Source organism: Crocuta crocuta, unplaced genomic scaffold (assembly GCF_008692635.1).
Source record: "Crocuta crocuta isolate KB4526 unplaced genomic scaffold, BGI_CrCroc_1.0 scaffold4, whole genome shotgun sequence".
NCBI lineage: Eukaryota > Metazoa > Chordata > Mammalia > Carnivora > Hyaenidae > Crocuta > Crocuta crocuta.
In genome coordinates, this window is record NW_027529996.1 from 141,036 (window position 1) to 159,967 (window position 18,932).

At 36.9% G+C, this 18,932-nt stretch overlaps 1 protein-coding gene and 1 pseudogene across 1 annotated transcript in view; both read right to left on the reverse strand.

Annotated features, from left to right (window-relative positions):
* Nucleotides 1–2,061: 2,061 nt before the first annotated feature.
* GHR (growth hormone receptor) overlaps nt 2,062–18,932 on the reverse strand; it is a 141,373-nt gene continuing 124,502 nt past the window's right edge. Inside the window, exons 6-9 of the mRNA XM_077763423.1 lie at nt 11,609–11,774; nt 8,146–8,236; nt 3,812–3,881; nt 2,062–3,447 (exon numbers count right to left, since the gene is read on the reverse strand). Coding sequence (XP_077619549.1) covers nt 2,479–3,447; nt 3,812–3,881; nt 8,146–8,236; nt 11,609–11,774 — 1,296 coding nt within the window. The 3' untranslated portion in view covers nt 2,062–2,478. The remainder of the gene's footprint in view (nt 3,448–3,811; nt 3,882–8,145; nt 8,237–11,608; nt 11,775–18,932) is intronic.
* On the reverse strand, nt 15,341–15,496 carry LOC144231030 (large ribosomal subunit protein eL39-like; annotated as a pseudogene).

Genomic DNA, 18,932 nt, shown 5'->3' on the forward strand with positions numbered 1-18,932 from the left:
TTTTGCCTACTGCTCATTTTATTTTGTGTCATTCTTTGAAGTGGCGAGGCAATGAACCGGGGTATTGAGGTAAAATAACAAATCCTGCAACACAGGCACCATTTTCTCCTCCTCACTCTCCCGATTCCTCCTGTCAAACACGCTATGTTGCGTCTAAAACATGGCTGTACGAGCCTCCAGGCTTGAGGTGTTACAGCCAAGGAGAAGGCACAGTCCAGGCAAGCCGGAATAATAATTTTGAGCTGGGCTCCTTCTTCCTAGAAAAAAAAAAAAAAAAAAAAGAGAGAGAGAGAGAGAGAGAGAGGGAGGGAGCTGCCAGCACATAACAAAAATCTCCACATCCATTGCCAACGTGTTTAAGCTAATTGTGCTAAGCTCTCCTTCCAGTGAGAAGAACTGAAGAGCATGTGGTCTGGGGTAGGGTGCCTTTCATGTGGGTGTTTGACAACAGAAGCATGCCACTACGGATCCAAGAAAATAAATTTATTAAACTTTGAAGGGAAAAAATCCACAGACATGAGGAAAGTTAAATATAAACTGCAGGACACAACTAGTCATACTAGTGAATAATGGCTTGTGTGGCCAGCAAAGTACCAGAATGACATTCTGAGACCGATTGAGGTATTTAGCTATTTTTGGCTATAGAAATTGTTGTGAGCCTATTGTGAAATGGTAAGATAGTTTTCCCAAGCACACAGTTTTAAGTTGAATTAGGTTCTACATTGATGAAATTGTATATGAAACTAAATTATGTAGCTCTTAGAGAAAACCATAGCAGCAAGGTAGCAGAAAAGATCTATTATTAAACACCTATTACAAAGTAACATGTTGAACTTGGAACACCCAGTTCTACTTTTCACTGTCCTTCCTGCAAGAAAGAGGGAATTTAAAATTACCAACCATTAAGCCTGTTTCCTAAAAAGGTCTGAGCTAAATGGCAAATACTATTTAAGTTAAAGCTAACTTTAAAGTTTCATTAAATGTAAAAAAAATACTTAAAGTGAGAAGCATTTTTCAGTGAGATGAGATTCTTCTCTTTTGACAAATCTTTTGGGGAACAATCCCAATGCTCCTCAGAATGATGTTGAACAATAACAACATTACTTCGGGACCCTTCTTTCTCTTCTGACTACCCGCGTGGAGGCCAATCCACTCAGGGAAATAAAAAAATGAAGAAACTTCTTTGTTTGCTCCTTTAAATAAACCCCAGCAAGGTTTGGGTGAGGAAGAAAGTTTCCACAGCTGGTTTAAGAACATTTTGACTTATCTGAGGGGATTGGAAATCTCTTTCTTCTTTTCTTGTTACACTGGATAGTGGGTATATTTCTTGATCTTTTTATTCCATTATCCAGTTAACTTCATTTTCAATTTGCTTCAATTTACAAAATGCTTCTTGGACTTTATTCCCTCCTTAGGTAACTATGTAATAGAATCACATTGTATTAGAAGAGATACTACCATCAACACTCTAGGGCCATCTCTCACCATCTACCTGCTTCAACGCTCACTACGTGTGCAACAATAACCCTAAGGAGCCGGTCAGTATGGATCAGCTATACCCTCTCCTTCTCTTAGTAAGGGAGCTCTCTGACCTGAACCAAAATTTGGGTAAGAAATAGTTTTTTGTTTGTTTAGTTTGGTTCACATTAAGTAGACCTGTGCATACATCTTTCAGTTTTCTCAATTAACAAATATATCTTTAAAAATTTAAATAAGACAAGCATGTTCCAATAATGCAGGTAACAACAATCATGTTAGAATTGCTTAAGGAGTTGTGGGAGGTATAAAAAGGGCCTCGTAAAAAACTAACTTGCTTATTTGTTTTACTTTAGGTGTACCGACCAAAGCATTAAACCAGCTTCAGAGTGCAGTTGCTACATTCTCCAGATGGGTCTGCATGGACTCCAGTACACAGTGTGTAGTGTAATATAAAATAGCCATGCTTGTAGTGTAAATTCTTAAAAATATCTTTATAAATTTTATGTCAAAATAAATGTTTTACATATCCAAACTATTTTTTGCCTTCTTACCTCTACTTTCAATTCCCAATTATCTAAAAAAAAAAAAAAAAAAATTAGCCTGTGCTCTGATTTGCATTTGATTTTCCTGAACTGCAAAAGCCACCTGATTTTTCGCTTTTTCAAAAAGCACAATTTACTGTACATTAGAAACAGCCATTCAATGCTTAGTATCACAAAATTAACACCCACATTAACAAGACAATCACTGCCACTAAACAGTCTTTGAGACAATTCTTTAAAATATTTACAATTCACAATAGGAATATCTATCTGATTAGGCGTTCTTGTTTCGTTTGTAATATTATGTGTCAACATTTCAGGAAAAAGGCATTTAGAATCTGCTCTCCCATCCCCCCTCCCCCCCAAAAAAGGTTTAAACATTGTTTTGGTTTAAGCACTCATGCCCTAACCAGCTCTTCACCATTCAGTTTGTAGCTTGTGGGAAATCGAAGAAAGGCTACGGCATGATTTTGTTCAGTTGGTCTGTGCTCACGTAGCCACACGAGGAGAGAAACTCTTTGTCGGGCAAGGGCAAGGCAGTCGCATTGAGCACGAGGCGCTGTGGGGACTGTACTATGTGAATGGAGGTATAGTCTGGGACAGGCATCTCAGAACTCGGAGCCCGCTCTGCTGTCCCAGGCTGGCCGGCGGTAGTGGTAAGGCTTTCTGTGGTGATGTAAATGTCTTCCTGGTTAAAGCTTGGCTCTACACGTGATTCAGCCTCGACGTGAGGGGCCACAGCGATGCACTTTTTGGCATCTGCCTCACAGAAGTAGGCGTTGTCCATGATGAAGTTGGCTTGGCAGAGTGAGACCACTTCTGGGTGCATGTCACACGGGGCTATCCCTGCCTTATTCTTCTGGCCTGGGGAAAGGACCACACTCCCTGCTGGAGTAATGTCGCTTACCTGGGCATAAAAATCGATGTTTGCCAGTGAAGTAGGATTGCTTAGCTGAGTGTGGGCAGCTTGATGAGTTGATTCAGTTCCACTAATAAGAAGAGGTCTTGGTTTGTTTTCCTTTGCTAGGATAACACTGGGCTGCTGAGTGGTAGGGGTAGCATCAGAAGGGGAGTTATTTTGATTCTTCTGGTCAAGGCACAAGAGATCTACTTCCCCTTTTAACTTCTGTGGCTGGGCAACCTCTGATGTACCATCACATGTGTCACTGGCACTGAAATCAGTCTCCAAGATGTCAGGTTCATAACAGCTGGTACGTCCCGAGTCATCATCCTTTGCCCCAAGGATGTTAAGTGATTTCTCGTGGTCATTGCTTAGAAGTCTGTCTGTGTCTGAGCCTTCAGTCTTTTCATCAGGGTCATCAATATCCAGCTCAATGAATTCAACCCAAGAGTCATCGTTGTGGAATTCAGGTTTATAGTTGTCATGAATGGCTAAGATTGTGTTCACCTCTTCTAATTTTCCTTCCTAGGAAACAGAAAGAAAATGAAACGTATGAAAAGGAACTCATAATGATGAAAGGTTTTCACAACTAATATTCAGAGACTAAGATTATGGTCACAATAAAAGCAATAGCAACAAAACCATATAATAAACACAGTAGTGTAGAACTTTTAAATACAGAAGACATTCTCATAATTTTAAGAGATACATTATTTTGAAACAGCTTTATCCAGAGAGTTAAAAAAAAAAAAAAAAAAAAGGGGTGCCTGGGTGGCTCAGTTGGTTAANATGTGATACACATAGCTTGCAAAAACTCTCAACATAGTAAAGTATACTTCAGGTAAAATTTAATTAGTGTTATCTAGGTCTCAGATAATTTATTGAGTACCTTGAGGAGATCTGGATCAATTCCTTTAATCTTTGGAACTGGAACTGGGGGAAGAATCAGCATCTTAATCCTTGAAAACAAATAAAATGTTGGTTTGACATGTCTGCAAAGTGATACACTCTTGTATTTCAAAGACAGGAATCAAGTATTGGTAGAACTACTACTTATTACAAATATTCTGGTATTCCATATAAGTGGAACATGAAAAAGAAAACAGTAAGCAGTAAATGATGAGGAAAAACTATAGAAGAAAAAAAAGAACAAAAATCAACAAAAAGTCTTCATGTGAAGTCAACTTAAATAAAACATAATCTTTTTTTCCTTCTGTCTTTATTGACAGCCAGCAGCAGTATTTGGGAATCAGAAATCTGACTCTATCTGAAGCCAATTTCCAGTTCATCTATAAGGGTGGTAATTTTAATGTACATCTCATCAGTAATTTGCAGAGAAGAGGAAGGAAGAAAAAAAAAAAAGAAAGGAGGAAGGGCCGATTCACATGAAGCCAACATTATTTGCACCCTCAAAAAATGGGGTGGATTGAGATAAGTTCATGCCACACAGCTCACATGAATCATTAAATTATCTAAGATGATCTCATAAACCAAAGTTCCATTATAGGCCTCATTTCAGTTGGGAAAGACTAAATTTGAACTATCTCTAACTGATCAATATGGATTTATATACCCAATTCTATGATGTGCTTAAATTTTCTGCTCCCAATATTTAAATTATTTCTTGATCATAATTCATTTCAATGTCTATTCTGCCTGTCTCGCACTTTATTGTATCCCTAGCACTTAGAAGGTACTCAATAAACACTTCCTGAGCAAACTTGAATACCTCATTTATCAATTTTGTTAATAGTGTAACTAGAATTTGTGTCTTAAAATTAACATTGTAGCTCTGGAATAAAGCTCAGAGATTAGCTATTCCAGTCAGTTCATTTATTGTTTTAAAAGTCCCTAAGAGTCAGAGGCACCACTGTTAGGCAGAGATGATAAACTGCTTTTTGGATATTAGCTGATATTCTACTTAATGTGAATGGGTAGCGTAGTCTATTCAATAGGGAACCCATTTTCTGAATATTTCCATTTGCTTTTTACCTAACCAAGAAATAAGCCAAATTTCATTTTTTAAATTGTAAGTAGCCTCCACTAGGTTTACTTAATGGAGCAAGTGTTAAAACAGATTATTACTGCTGAATAGAAGATACAGAAAAAATATAAATTATTAATAGTAACGCTACCATTTTTTTAATGTCTCTGATAAAATAGACACCATAAGATAGACATATTTCACATTAACCTATGGGCTGGTAAATAATGGCCTGAGGGACAAATCTGGTCAGCTCTCTGTTTTTATAACTAAAGTTTTATTGAGATGCAGTCATGTTCATTAGTTTACACATTGTTATGACTATTTTCATGGCATAGGGGCAGAGTTGAGTGGTTGTGTCAGACATTGTACAGCTCCAGAAGCCTAAAAATTTACTATCTGGCCTTTTTAGAAAACAAATTTGTCAACCACACACTAAACATTTTATTTGCTTCTTATAACTATCAGCGAGGCAGATATATTATCTGTGGAAAGATTTAGAGATTTAAGGAAGGTATTCAAATCATACACTAATACTTGGCACAGCTGGGGCTCAATCCAAAGTACCTAAATTCAAAACCCAGGCCCTTTGTCTTCTGTCACACAACACAATTGTAATTGCAGGAAACAAAGATCCTTAAATGTCTAATGCTGGACTTTGTTATGTGTGCCTCTTGATTTGCAGAGTATAATGCATTTAGGTTGCATGCTAGCTTTCTGGGGGTTGTGGTTGACTTCACTCCAGGGTAACAGACCCTGCAGCCTATAGGGCTCAAGCAGGTCATAAAATGAATGAAGCAGGCCTGCTGCAATGTCCCAGGGAGGGATGGGACTGGTCACAGGGAACACATATCCTTCCCAGATGGAACAGCTGGTCCTCTGCTTCAGCGCATGTTGCCATGCAGGAATATCAACTGAATGTCACTAGATCTTTCAGATTTTAAACATAACCTGGAAATCTGGATTTTTGTGTGGCAATTCCCTAGCTTGTAAACATTTCGTAGCAAAATTTTTACTCCAAAATCAATGTAACATAAATAACAAAACATTAAGATCTGCAGGCTTAGCTTGGCTTTCAGATTGCCAGTTTGCTACTTCTGTCTGATGCTGATTGAGTTCTTTCTTTCCCAGTTAGTAATAGCTCAAAGGCTGGGATGAGTCCTATGGTGAGAATGACCGAATGCAGAGTAAAGATAACCTGGCCTGAAGCTATGTTTGTGACTTTGCCATCATTTTATTCACATCCAAATTATATTATAAATCCAGATAATTCTTAATTATCAGGAAAGGGAAAAGTGGCATGGAGTCAAAACTTCATACAAAATGTAGAACCCGAGCCCCTTGGAGCCCTAACATTCTGGGGGAAGCTGACATAAGAACCTCATTCTTTGGAGGATCATTTTAATTTTTAGAACCTCATGTTCTTTCCACACCTGCTGTCATCTGTTTTCTCCTATTTCCTACTTTCATCAGAACATGGAAATTTAGACCATGACAAGGGTTTTTATGGGCAAATGAAAGAACAAAACTAATTCTTTTCTATAAAGACTTATTTACTACAGGAAATTTGAGAGTACAATAAAGATTTCAGAACAATTTTATAATTTGGTAATTCTGACTAAGCACCAAAGTTAAGAGCTTCCTTATTCATAGAAAACTCTTTTATGCAAAGGTTAATATATTTTCTTTAACATCTTATTTGTTGAGAGAATTATTTTTTCTTTGAAATATTGGTAGCTAATATAATTAACCAACATAACAAATTTACATGGTCTTCGCAAAGACTCAAAACTGACAGCTTATGTTAAGAGTGAATTACTTTATATACATAATCTGTGTATTTACTGCACTTACATATAAATTAGCCAATGCACTACATAGATCAGTGAATTCAAATTAATCAACAGAATAATTTGATTCCTCTGTTGTTGGCATTATGTAAATATACAAATTGCCTAAAATTCTGTAAATTTATTTATTTATTTACTATTTTCCCTCCAACAACTGAAAACTGTATTGTCCTGCTTTATAATACTTGTGCTTGTAAAAGAGATGCCGTTAAAAAGTTAGATGCAAAATGAAATTCCACAGAACGAGTTCTGCTTTCGTATTGGTTTACATTATAAAACTGGAGATGCTACTCTAATTAAAAAGCTTTTGCAATGTATTCACATGGACCTTGTTTTGATTTGTAGATGCCTCTTGGCTTCAGCTGGAGAACATGTCTTCAGTTCTAGGGTAATATGGCCAACCATCTTGGTTTGTCTGGAACTGAGGGGTTTTCCGGGACACAGGACTTTCAGTGCTCAAACTAGGAAAGTTCCAGGCAAACTGCTACTTTGTTTAGGAGTGTTAGTCACCCTACTTCTAGGAGAAGGGGCAGGGTTAGCTCAGGGGAGTTAAATAATACTCTGTAAGTAAGAAAATTTGCAGCTGGTACCAGGAACTTTTCCTATATTTTGTATTACAATTTCCTGAAGTCTGTATGGAATTTCCTTCAGGGAGAAAAATAGAGTGATAGCTCGTATAGCTCAAGAGAAATTTAAGGTTCATATAACTCAACATCCTCATATTATCGATGAGAACATGTGGCCTGGAGAGATTAAGGGGATAATCAAACAGTAGTAGCAGAATAGTAACTGGAACCCAAGTCTTCGACACCAAGGGAATACAGAACAGAATCTCCTCAAACTTAGAAAGAATTGTAGCCATATTTACAAATTCATGTCATTTGTAACAATTTAAATAAAATTTAGTAATTTAAAGAAAACACAGATTTACTTGAAATCGCCATCATAGGGTGTCTAAAATGGTTACATTAGATTGACTTATCTAGGTGGCTTTCGTTTGCCTCTTAAAGTTGCTTCTATATTAGGACTGTGTTAAATTCTGCCAAAGGTTCTGTGCTACCTTGTTATCCTAGAAGTGGATGGGCCTGCTCGTTCAAGACTCTGAAGAGGTCAAGGGGCAGCTCAGAGGTAAAGATTTTACAAAGGAGGTTCAGTCACTAGCCTCAGCCTTTTTGTCTCCTATACAACTTCCCAGATAGAACAGACATCCATGAATTATCTATGATGAACATGACGTGGTGAATGTATAACTAGAGACAATATTTTACTGGATTAATTAAATTTTTCACTCATGATTTGCAAAAGAAAATATCAAGTAACAAATGGAAACACATATGGAAATCTAAACACTGGCAAAAACATCTAAATATTAGACTATTTCACACCTACCTTTGCTGTTTGGAAAATATGAATAAAAATAATATCATTGTTAGCCCAAATATTCCAAAGATAATAATTAAGAACCATGGAAACTGGAAATCTGAAACACACAAGAATGACATCTCACTCATAGAGTTAGGAATAGTTGAAATTTACATTTCACTTTTCTTTTTCATGTAAAAATATTTCTTAATTTATATTCATCTAGTAAAGTCACCGATTTTTCCTGCTAATCACTAAAACAGAATGCAATGACATAGTATTTTCTGTTCCAAGAACATCTCTGTCCACTGCTTCAAATCCTTTCACAAATGACAAAAAAATCAAAATGAAGAAAACAGTGAACAATTTAAGCATAACCCATGTTTATATTAAGAAAAACCAAACACTGCAGCAACCAGTTTGATTAAGCACCTTATGTGCTCAGGGTATATGATTAGTGGCTTCAGCTCTAGAATAAAGTGCTATTTGTTAACATACTACTTTACCTAAGTAATGTCCACTTGGTTCTTTCTTTTTTTTTTTTTAAAAGCATGGTAATTTTTTTTTTTATCCTCCAGACTGAGGATATATCAATAAGATGGAGGCCGAGTTTCCATTGTTAAATTATGACTAAAACTTCTTAGACATGCAGAGCAAATATCTTACAGCTTAAAAAATATTCTGTGATATGGGGCGCCTGGGTGGCTCAGTTAGTTGGGTGGCCAACTTCAGCTCAGGTCATGATCTCATTGTTTGTGATTTCAAGCCCCACATTGGGTTCTGTGCTGACAACTTGGAGCCTGGAGCCTGCTTTGGATTCTGTCTCCCTCTCTCTCTGACCCTCTCCAGCTCACACTGTGTGTCTCTTTCTTTCTCAAAAATAAATAAACATTTAAAAAATCTTTAAAAAAATCCTGTGATGGAAGATCACTACTGGGGTTCCCATTTTCAGATTTTAGTATACTTATTAGCAGACTTGGGGGCATCTGTTTGTAAAATTTCTATTTCATTTCTTTTTTAAAATTTAAAAAAAATTATTTTTTAACCTTTTTTTCTTCAAAGTTTATTTATTTATTTTGAGAGAGGGAGTGAACACAAGTGCATGCAAGTGGGGGAGGGGCAGAGAGAGGGAGAGAGAATCCCAAGCAGGCTTTGTGCTGGCAGTTCAAAGCCCGAAGTGGTACTTGATCTCATGACATAAGATTGTGACCTGAGCCAGGGTCAAAAGTTGGACACTTAATCAACTGAGCCATCCAGGTGCCCCACTTCTATTTCATTTCTTAAGACCAAGTGCCTACCAGTTGCTTGCAGTAGGTTCCTAGTGTTCTTACCACTTACCAAGAAGTTATCAACTTTTTATTGAAATATAGTTGACATATAGTCTTATATTAGTTTCAAGTGTACAACATAGTGATTCAATAGTTCCATATATTACTCAATTCTCACCATGATAACTGTTGTGACCACCTGTTACCACCTGTCACCATACAATGCTACTGACTACATTCAATATTATTGACTACTTTCCCTATGCTGTACTTTTTATCCTTGTGACTTATTTATCTTATAACTACAAGTCTGTATCCCTTAATCCCCTTTACCTATTTCACCCATCCTTCCATGTGCTCTCCCATCTAGCAACCACCAGTTTGTTTTCCATATTTATGAGTCTGTTTCCATTTTGCTTTGTTGTTGTTCATTTGTGTTTTTTTTTTAGATCACAGATGTAACTGAAATCATAGGGTATTTGTCTTCTTCTGTCTGACTTATTTTGCTTAGCATAAAACCCTTTAGCCTCATCTATGTTGTAAATAGCAAGAGTCCATTCTTGTTATGGCCAAATAATATTCCAAATATTCCAGTGTGTGTGTGTGTGTGTGTGTCTATAAATCACATCTTTTTTATCCATTCTCCTGTTGATAGACACTTAGGTTAAAAATTGTGTGTATATATATATATATATATATATATTTTTTTTTTTTTCAAATTAGTACTTTCTTTTTTGTTGTATAAATACTCAATAGTAGAGTTACTAGATTGTATGGTATTTCTATTTTTAAATCTCCATACTTTAATACTCTATCTTTAACATTCCATACTGTTTTCCATACTGGCTGCTCCAATTTACTTTCTCTTCAACAGTGCAGGAAGTTTCCCTATTCTCCACATCCTCATCAAGGTTATCTGCTTTACACGAAAAAGACAGGTGGAATTTACCTTAATCCTGCTTTATTGAAAGCAAGATTTTACGCTGTAATGTTCCTTTCTTATTTTTATTTTCTTATTCAGGTATTTAAATCTCCAAAGGAGATATTATGTAGATGATAAATAATTAATGGAGGAGAGAATACCATTTCATATCTTGTGGGATCTGTAACTTTGGATCAATGCCAGTATATCAATGACAGTTCCTATATGTATTCAGGAACATAACAAAGCTAGAACTTCATTTTTTTTAAGGAAAACATTTTTGGAAGAAAAACCAGCTAAAAAACTCTATGCTAATTGAATTCAGTGGTATCACAATAAACTTAAAGGATGTGTGGCTAATTTATTTTCTAAACCAAAATTTCATTATGTCAAGTATTATGTAAAATAATAAGCTTTTTAACTAGAACTTAGAAAAAAATAGTGCTACAGGCATTTTCATTTAAGTGCTATTTAGTATCATGGGATTTTACTTGTACCATTAATGCAGAAATATAAATTTAATTTCTATACTGTTTGTGATTGTTTCATTACCAAACTTCATCTCCTCACACATAGCCCTGTAAACCCTCTGTATTTAATTGTAGATGCACTATAGCTAATTCCCATGTGGGAGTGATAATGTTATATACTTATTGTTCATTATTAAGCAGACTTCTTTATTTCTGTATCAAAAGTTTTAATTCTTTTATTTTGAATTCATAGATCTCATTTCTTGGAACTTGCATTATCTTTGTATTTTTCTTGTATAGGATCTCAAATGTTCCATGTTATTCTTGCACATAACTAGCATGCTACCTATTAAGCCTTTCCCCAGGTGAAAGCCATGGAAACACCATATTTTCTAAAACCACTAAGCAGCTGGCATTGGCAACCTATGCTGAGACAATAATAAGCTTTCTTTCAGATGCCACATATCCATCCATCCATATAGATACAGTATTTCTTCATTATATATTTGAAAAAAAAATTTTTTTCTGAGTATAAATGCAAGACAAACTCATTATGGAAAATTTTAGAAATATATAAACATATAAAGAAAAGAATCATCTGAAATTTTGATATTCAGAGATATCCCCCCATTAATATCTTAACTCACAACTACCCCAGGACATTTCCTGAATTAAATAATCCAAAAAGTAAGATCTCCTTCCCCTTCTCTAACGAGTAATATCTGTTACAGATTGTGAACTTGAGGTCTCTCACCCTGACATTTAAAGCTAACAGNACAACATTACGACATTGATAATAGCCGTGTTGGCTGGCATTTTAAATCTTTTACCTTCTTCACATGCAAATGGGCTCATTTGAGGAAGTGTTACATAGAGCACCTCACTGAACTCGCCATATTTTTCAGAGTTCCGTTGTCTGGATCTCACACGCACTTCATATTCTTTATCCAGTCTCAATGAGTAAACTGGGACGGATGTTGACAATACAGGATCCATCTTTCAAGACAAAATATAAAACTTATTGGTTAGTGACACAACAGCTCAATGCAATAAACTCTATAAAGTGTTTCTGCATTTGTACTCAAAATGAATTTCTGTGAAGTAGCACTGGGGGAGTTTGCTACTTAAAGGAAGATCAAAGCAAGTAACTTTGTAAAGAAACATTTTGTTACACGGATCACAGTTCTCGAAGCTATTTCGGTATAAACCCAAAGAAATAATAGGCTTGTTTATAGAAATGCAGCTCCACCTTTATACTAGGCTGTCAGATATTCTATACAATCACAGCATGATAGAATTGTGGAGATGTGGAACTATAAAGAAAACTACAGATATGTTGTCTACCCTTTGGGATATGACAGTTTTGCATGAAGACATAAACAGAAAAAAAACCATTATTTCCACACGAAAACAAATTATAATCAAACACACACACACAGTTTGTTCTTTGGAAATTCTAGGTAGTCACTTATAAGATAACAGAATTGGAAATGATTCTAGAAAAATCACAGTTGTCTCAATTATTCTATTAGAAGCAACTACATACTGATTCTGCTTATTCTAGAAGGCTAAAAGTACCTCAAATGGTTTGCTATTCAAAATTTGCAAAGACATGTTGCTAGAGTCCTTGGTAATAAAAATCAAGGTCCCACAACCCTTCTTTTACCTTCCTGGGGAAGGGTAGTAAGTCTATTAGACTTTTAAGACACAAAGCTATCAAAGAAATAGACCCAACTAATGATGCTGTTTTCCTTCAAGTTAAATACTCAAAGCAGGTATTCAATATGTGCTTTCCATGTGTTTTCAGACAGAACACCTTGTTACCATTTGTAGAAAATTAGGAACACTTACATTTTCAACAGCATGGATTTTTCACATTAAAAAGATTCTCGTAATTTGTTAGAGTATGGGCCTGCAGCTTCTACAATGAATTTCCTTTCACCTCAGTAAGTTTCTACTCACATAGTCCCTATTGTTTTTCCCATGTGTACATGGGATGGTTAGTTTGTATCTTTTTTGAAGCTTTTTAATATGTGATATATTTGCATGCCTAAAGTGCATTTTTAAAGGCAAGCTTCTGAATTTTATTTTATTAAAAAAATTTTTAATGTTTATTTATTCTTGGGAGACAGAGACAGCATGAGCAGGGGAGGGTCAAAGAGAGAGGGAGACACAGAATCTGAAGCAGTCTCCAGCCTCTGAGCTGTCAGCACAGAGCCCGATGCGGGGCTCGAACCCATGGACTGTGAGATCATGACCTGAGCCGAGTCGGACACTTAACTGACTGAGCTACCTAGGCGCCCCAAGCAAGCTTCTGAATTTTAAATTTACCTTATTGGTTTCCCTAAATACTTTAAAAAATGTATGTGTCCAGTTTTGAAGCTAATTTCTCTGTTATTATTAGATTACAGATTTCACTAATAACAAAGCTAAAAAGAGGCCTTCCGTGATTTGACCTATGGTTCTCTCTTTATCTTCTCTCAACCATCTAAAGAAGACACACCCAACTCAATTTGGCTCCAGCAACCTGCACTGAGCTCTGCCACCTGCCTTTGAGGGAAGTCCTATTCTTGGCCAATCCTCAGTGCAAGTATTGCTGATATCCTAGGAAGTCTTTCTTGGCATGTTTTCCTACTCCATCCTGACAGATAATCAGTAATAAGAAGATATTGTTTCTTATATTTCACTGCTCATATTTCTATATTACACTGCAAATTCCCTGGAGCAAACAATGCCTTCATTACCTTTGCATTTCCAAGGACCAGAACAATCCAGGTACATAGTCGGTGCTCAAGAGATGGCCCATACAATTGTGCATAATTCTATGCCACCCATAAGTCTTTAAAAAAACCATAAATTCTTTTTTACATTTTATTTATTTGGGGGGGCAAGCAGGGGAGAGGGGCAGAGGGATAGAGAGAGAGAATCTTAAGCAGGCTCCATGCTTAGTGTGGAGGCTCACACAGGGCTCCATCCCATGACACTGGGATCATGATCTGAGTGGAAACCAAGGGTCTGACATTCAACTGACTGTGCCACTCAGGCACCCCTCCAAAACCATAAATTCTTAACTTGATTTAGCAGGTAAACATTTGCAAACAACTACATGGTCATGACTATTACTTTTACATTCAAAATGTATTTAGTTTTAAAAAAAGGCAAAATTCAATATTGTCATTGGTACCCTGAATTCCTGATACAAGCAACACTTCCCCGCCTTCTACTTACAAACCTCACTTTTTTTTAATGTTTATTTTTGAGAGAGGGAAAGACAAAGTGCTAGCAGGGGAGGAACAGAGAGAGAGGAAGGCACAGAATCTGAAGCAGGCTTCAGGCTCTGGGGTGTCAGCACAGAGCCCGATGCAGGGCTTGAACCCACAGACCACAAGACCATGACTTGAGCCAAGGTCGGTTCCTTAACTGACTGAGCCACCCAGGTGCCTCCAAATCTCACTTGTTTTTATGATTATGGCATTTGTGCTCATAACCAATTAGATTGTGAGTTTCTTTAGCAGAGGTCAATTCTTTCTCTTTTTTTAAAGGTTTATTTATTTATCTTGAGAGAGAGAAGAAGAGAGTGGGGGAGGGGCAGAGAGACGGGGGGGAGAGAGAGAGAATCCCAAGCAGTCTCCATGCTTCAGCACAGAGGCTGATATGGGGCTCAATCCCATAAACTGTGATATCATAACCTGAGCAGGAAACAAGAGTCAGATGCTTAACTGACTGAGTCCCCAACTCAGTCATGAAAACCCTTGGTATTCATGACTTTGTTTGAGACCCTTGTAAAAAATACCATGAGTATATGACTTCACTTATAAAACATAAGTGAAGTAAAATTTAACTGACCCCTTTGGACCATCTTATGAGATTGAGCAGAGATGCCATTAAAAGTGAAACCAAGCTAAGCTGGGATATAGCCCTGAAGGGTCAATTGACTGAGTCCCATGCTCCCATGTCCGTGGCTCAGAGTGTGAGTTTCATATCTGTGCATCAACTGATGTACAACTATATGCACTGGACTTTCAGGGTTGAAACTATAATTAGTAAATCTAAGAATGCTAATGCATGGATTCACATCTTTGCTTTTTGTAGATTGTCAAACTTTTTGTTTCAGGACTCCTTTATACTCTTAAAAATTACTGAGGATCCTAAAGGTTTTGGTTTATTTGGGTTATGGTTATCACTATTTACCATATTAGAAATTGAAACCAAGAAATTTTAAAATACTGATTTTTATAAAAATTATTATACTTTGCAAAACAACAGAATTATAATGAGAAGAATGACTTTGTTTTACATTTTTAAAAATCCATGATGGCTTTCTTAATACAAGATGGTGGTATTTTTACATCCACTTCTATATTCTGTTTTTTCAAACAAAAGGCCTCATATATTTATTACCAACCAAATCTACTTGTGCAGAAGCATAGTAACAGAGAAAAATCATTTCCTCAATAAAACATGTCTATTGTTCAGGTAGTGGTCATGTTTACAGAGTAAGAGGAATGGAACCCACGACCTTCATGCAACATAAATATGTGTATCATCTTATGTGTGATCCCTTACAGACCCAGTGTGGTTCTTCTCCAATGCCTCCTTTTGGAGTTCTACCTGATTTTATTACCAGTTTTCATCTAAATCCACTGGGGGATGGGATGATTCTACTTTTGTTTCTTGGCCAGGAATCACTTGATCCTGAAAGTTTTGTGAGAAGACATGGCGAGGAACAGTCAACCGCACACACCATGATGGCAGAGAAAAGGAGCTACACATGCTTCTGTATTAAATTTGCGTTAAATCTGATGTGTTTGGTTGAAATGCGTGAATAAAATCTGGTCTCACACAGACATATAGTGAGAAAAAGAAGGGATATTTAATAGCCTTTTCAGGTAACTGTGGGTATTCTTTTTAAAATATTTTATTTTAAAGTAATCTGCATACCCAACTTCACTTGAACTTACAACCCTGAGATCAAGAGTTATCGACTGAGCCAGCCAGTCCACGTGGATTTTCTTCTTGAACACTAATACCAAAACTCAGTAAGTGATAGTTTTTTTTTAAGTTTCTAAGAAATATTAATTTTGAAAAAAATGCTCGTTGGCACATCTTACCCTACAGTATTAAATATGATTGCCTAACCATGAGAGACTCTTGAATACTGAGAACAAAGTGAGCACTTATGGGGACTGGGGAGGAGAAGAGGGGTGAGGGGCATGGAGGAGGGCACTTGTTGGGATGAGCACTGGGTGTTATATGGAAACCAACTTGACAATAAACTATGAAAGAAAAAATGTATAGCAAGAAAATGCTCTTTCTACTGTTGAGAGGAACAAAGCATTGCTAATTAAAAAAATATGATTGCCTGCAGAAAAATATAATGCTGGGGACAGCTCAGAGTAATTGAGACCTTCTGTTGGATAAAGAGAGTAGCAAAATATTCACTTATAGACATGTTTATAGATAGACATCTGAGAAATTTGTTATTTAATAAAGTAATCTATGGATTTTGCAAAGATCATTCTCTGCCATGGAAAGTGGTTTAGTGTGGGGTAAGGAGTGGGCACACAGTAATCTACAGGAGCTGATAATAACACCAGTTCATGATATAATTTGAGCATGAATTGATATGAATTGGTAATTATTCAGATATAAGGAATAAGAGTAAGATACAGATAGATGTCAGGATAATATTCTGGTTTAAATTTGAAGAACTTTATGGACATGGTGTTATTTACTGAGAGGGGGAGACTGGGGAGGTAGCAGGAAGTTTGACATGTTGTTTTTTTGAGATGCCAATGAGGCATCCCAGTGGATATGTCCAGGAGACATTTGGATGTACACATGTGGAACACAGGAATGAGGTGAGGGAGGAACCACTGTACTAAGTGCCCTCATGTGTCGACATTAATCTGTTACTATTTTCCAACTAGCTTCCACCAAATGGATTTTTTTAAATACTCACAACCATCATGTCAAATTAAGTGAGCATGAGCAGTTTTACAGTACACTGAAATAACCTCAGCAATAAAAAGGAATGTTACACTTAGCAAAATGAATGAATCTCATATGCATTATGAGGAGTGAAAGAAGCCATAATCAGAAGGTTACTGCTTATATATAAATTCTATTTTTATGACTTTCTGGAAAAGGCAAAACTACAGAGATGAGCAGATCAGTAGTTGCCAAGGATTAGGGTTTTGGGAGGATTGGACTTCAAAGGGACAGCATGAGGAAATTTTTTGAAGGTTATGATAAGTTGTTCTGTATCCTGATTGTGGTGATAATGACAAAGCTCTATGGAATTTTCAAAACTCACAGAATCATACAAGTAAAAAGTGGATTTTAAGTGCATTTTTTGAGTGTCTATTAAAAGAATGTTAAGCAAGGGAGTGTTTTAGAATGATCGCTCTGGCTCCACTGTGAAGAATGGATGAGACACATTAAACACCAGAGGCATAAGATCTGCTTGGGGGATGTTACCTCAGTCCAGTCAGATAGGACTACAACTAGGATAGTAACATATGGAAGTTCCTTCAAGGTTAGTTGCAATGTAGAATCTTAAACTGTATCCGTGATTCTTTCCTCCCTTGCTACCATGAAAATCCACCTTTCCATCTAGCACTTGGAACAGATCATCTTCCCATGCATGATTTTGGTTACACCATGTATTGGTCATTTGGAAAATACTGATTCATTAAGTTATGCAAATTATCTGAATGTTTCACACATTTTATTATACAGTATGAAAAATCACTTTGGCTAATATCACCATTGATGGCATCAGGAAAGTCTTCAAAGACTGGGAAAGCTATCAGGCTCACTGCTGCAGATGCAATTTTCCCAAAATTCTAATTTTCCTTTGAAAGTTCAAATATCACTGGTAACAACTACCATCCACCGTTTTTCTTGAACTGATAAGCACACTTCATTCTTTTCCAAGAAATGTTTGCCAAATACTTGCCAATGCCACTATGAAAAACTGTCGGATTATCAGTTGTTCTTTCAAGCAAACATGGCATTCCATGCAAAATGTAGCTGACTCGGCTAGCAACTTTACTTTATTAAGACAGCTATGGGGAGCTCAGTGTGCAGCATAAGTGCGTTATGTGTACTTGAACGTGTCACACAGAATATTAAAAAGCTATGTCATCAGTGGTGCCTTTGTGGCTCAGTCAGGTAAGCGTTGACTTTGATTCAGGTCATGACCCATGGTTGGTGAGTTTGAGCCCTGTGTCAGGCTTTGTGCTGACAGCTCAGAGCCTGGAGCCTACTTTGGATTCTGTTTCTCTCTCTCTGCCCCTCCCCTGCTCGTACTCTGTCTCTCCTTCTCAAAAATAAACAAAACATTAAAAAAATTTAAAAAGCTATGTCGTTAATGGTTGAGATTTAATAAAATTAATAAAGCGTGCAGCTTCATCAAGGACATTGTTCCATGAAGCTGGCTCTCCCCTCTCGATGACTGTGAGCGCACGGTGACCCAGCCAGTGCGGTTTACAACGACCACCTTGACTTTTGGTCAGGTGATGGCAGGCTTCCCACCATTGCTTTTGCACCATCGCTGCAAATCTCAATATGGTGAAAAAAGGCAAGAACATTTTAGCATTAATAGGAAGACAGTCTTGACCTTGTGGAAGCCCTGCAAGGTTCTCAGAGACCCTCAGGGGTCCACAGTTCACACTCGGAGAACCTCTGCTCTGGACTACAGAGTGCAGTGCCTTGTGCGGGGTGGTTATTTCATTATCTGGTTGTGGAATAAATGTTTGACCGAAACTTGAATTTAGAAAGTCTTATTTGACTCTGCATCCAACCAGGCCTTTTTTTTTTTTTTTTTTTTTTTTTTTTCACCAAGTTAATGGAACGCATATCTAAATTAAAATGATTCTGAAAACTGTACCTCAAAGCCCAGTATTTACCTGTTCACAGCTGCTCCAAACTTGTCATTAACTTTAATGACAAAACTGGCTTCTTTGTCAGCAGAACATGGAATGGACAAGGCCTAGTGTCTCAAAAGTTTGGAAATGAATCTGTCAGGCCACTGGGCACGACCTGATGACTGGCCAGAAACCAGTGGGCTTGGCCAGGGCTGCGGCTGTGGCTAGACTGATTTAGAATTAGTTATACTGGGAGCAGCAAGATAATCCCGTTTTTCTCCTT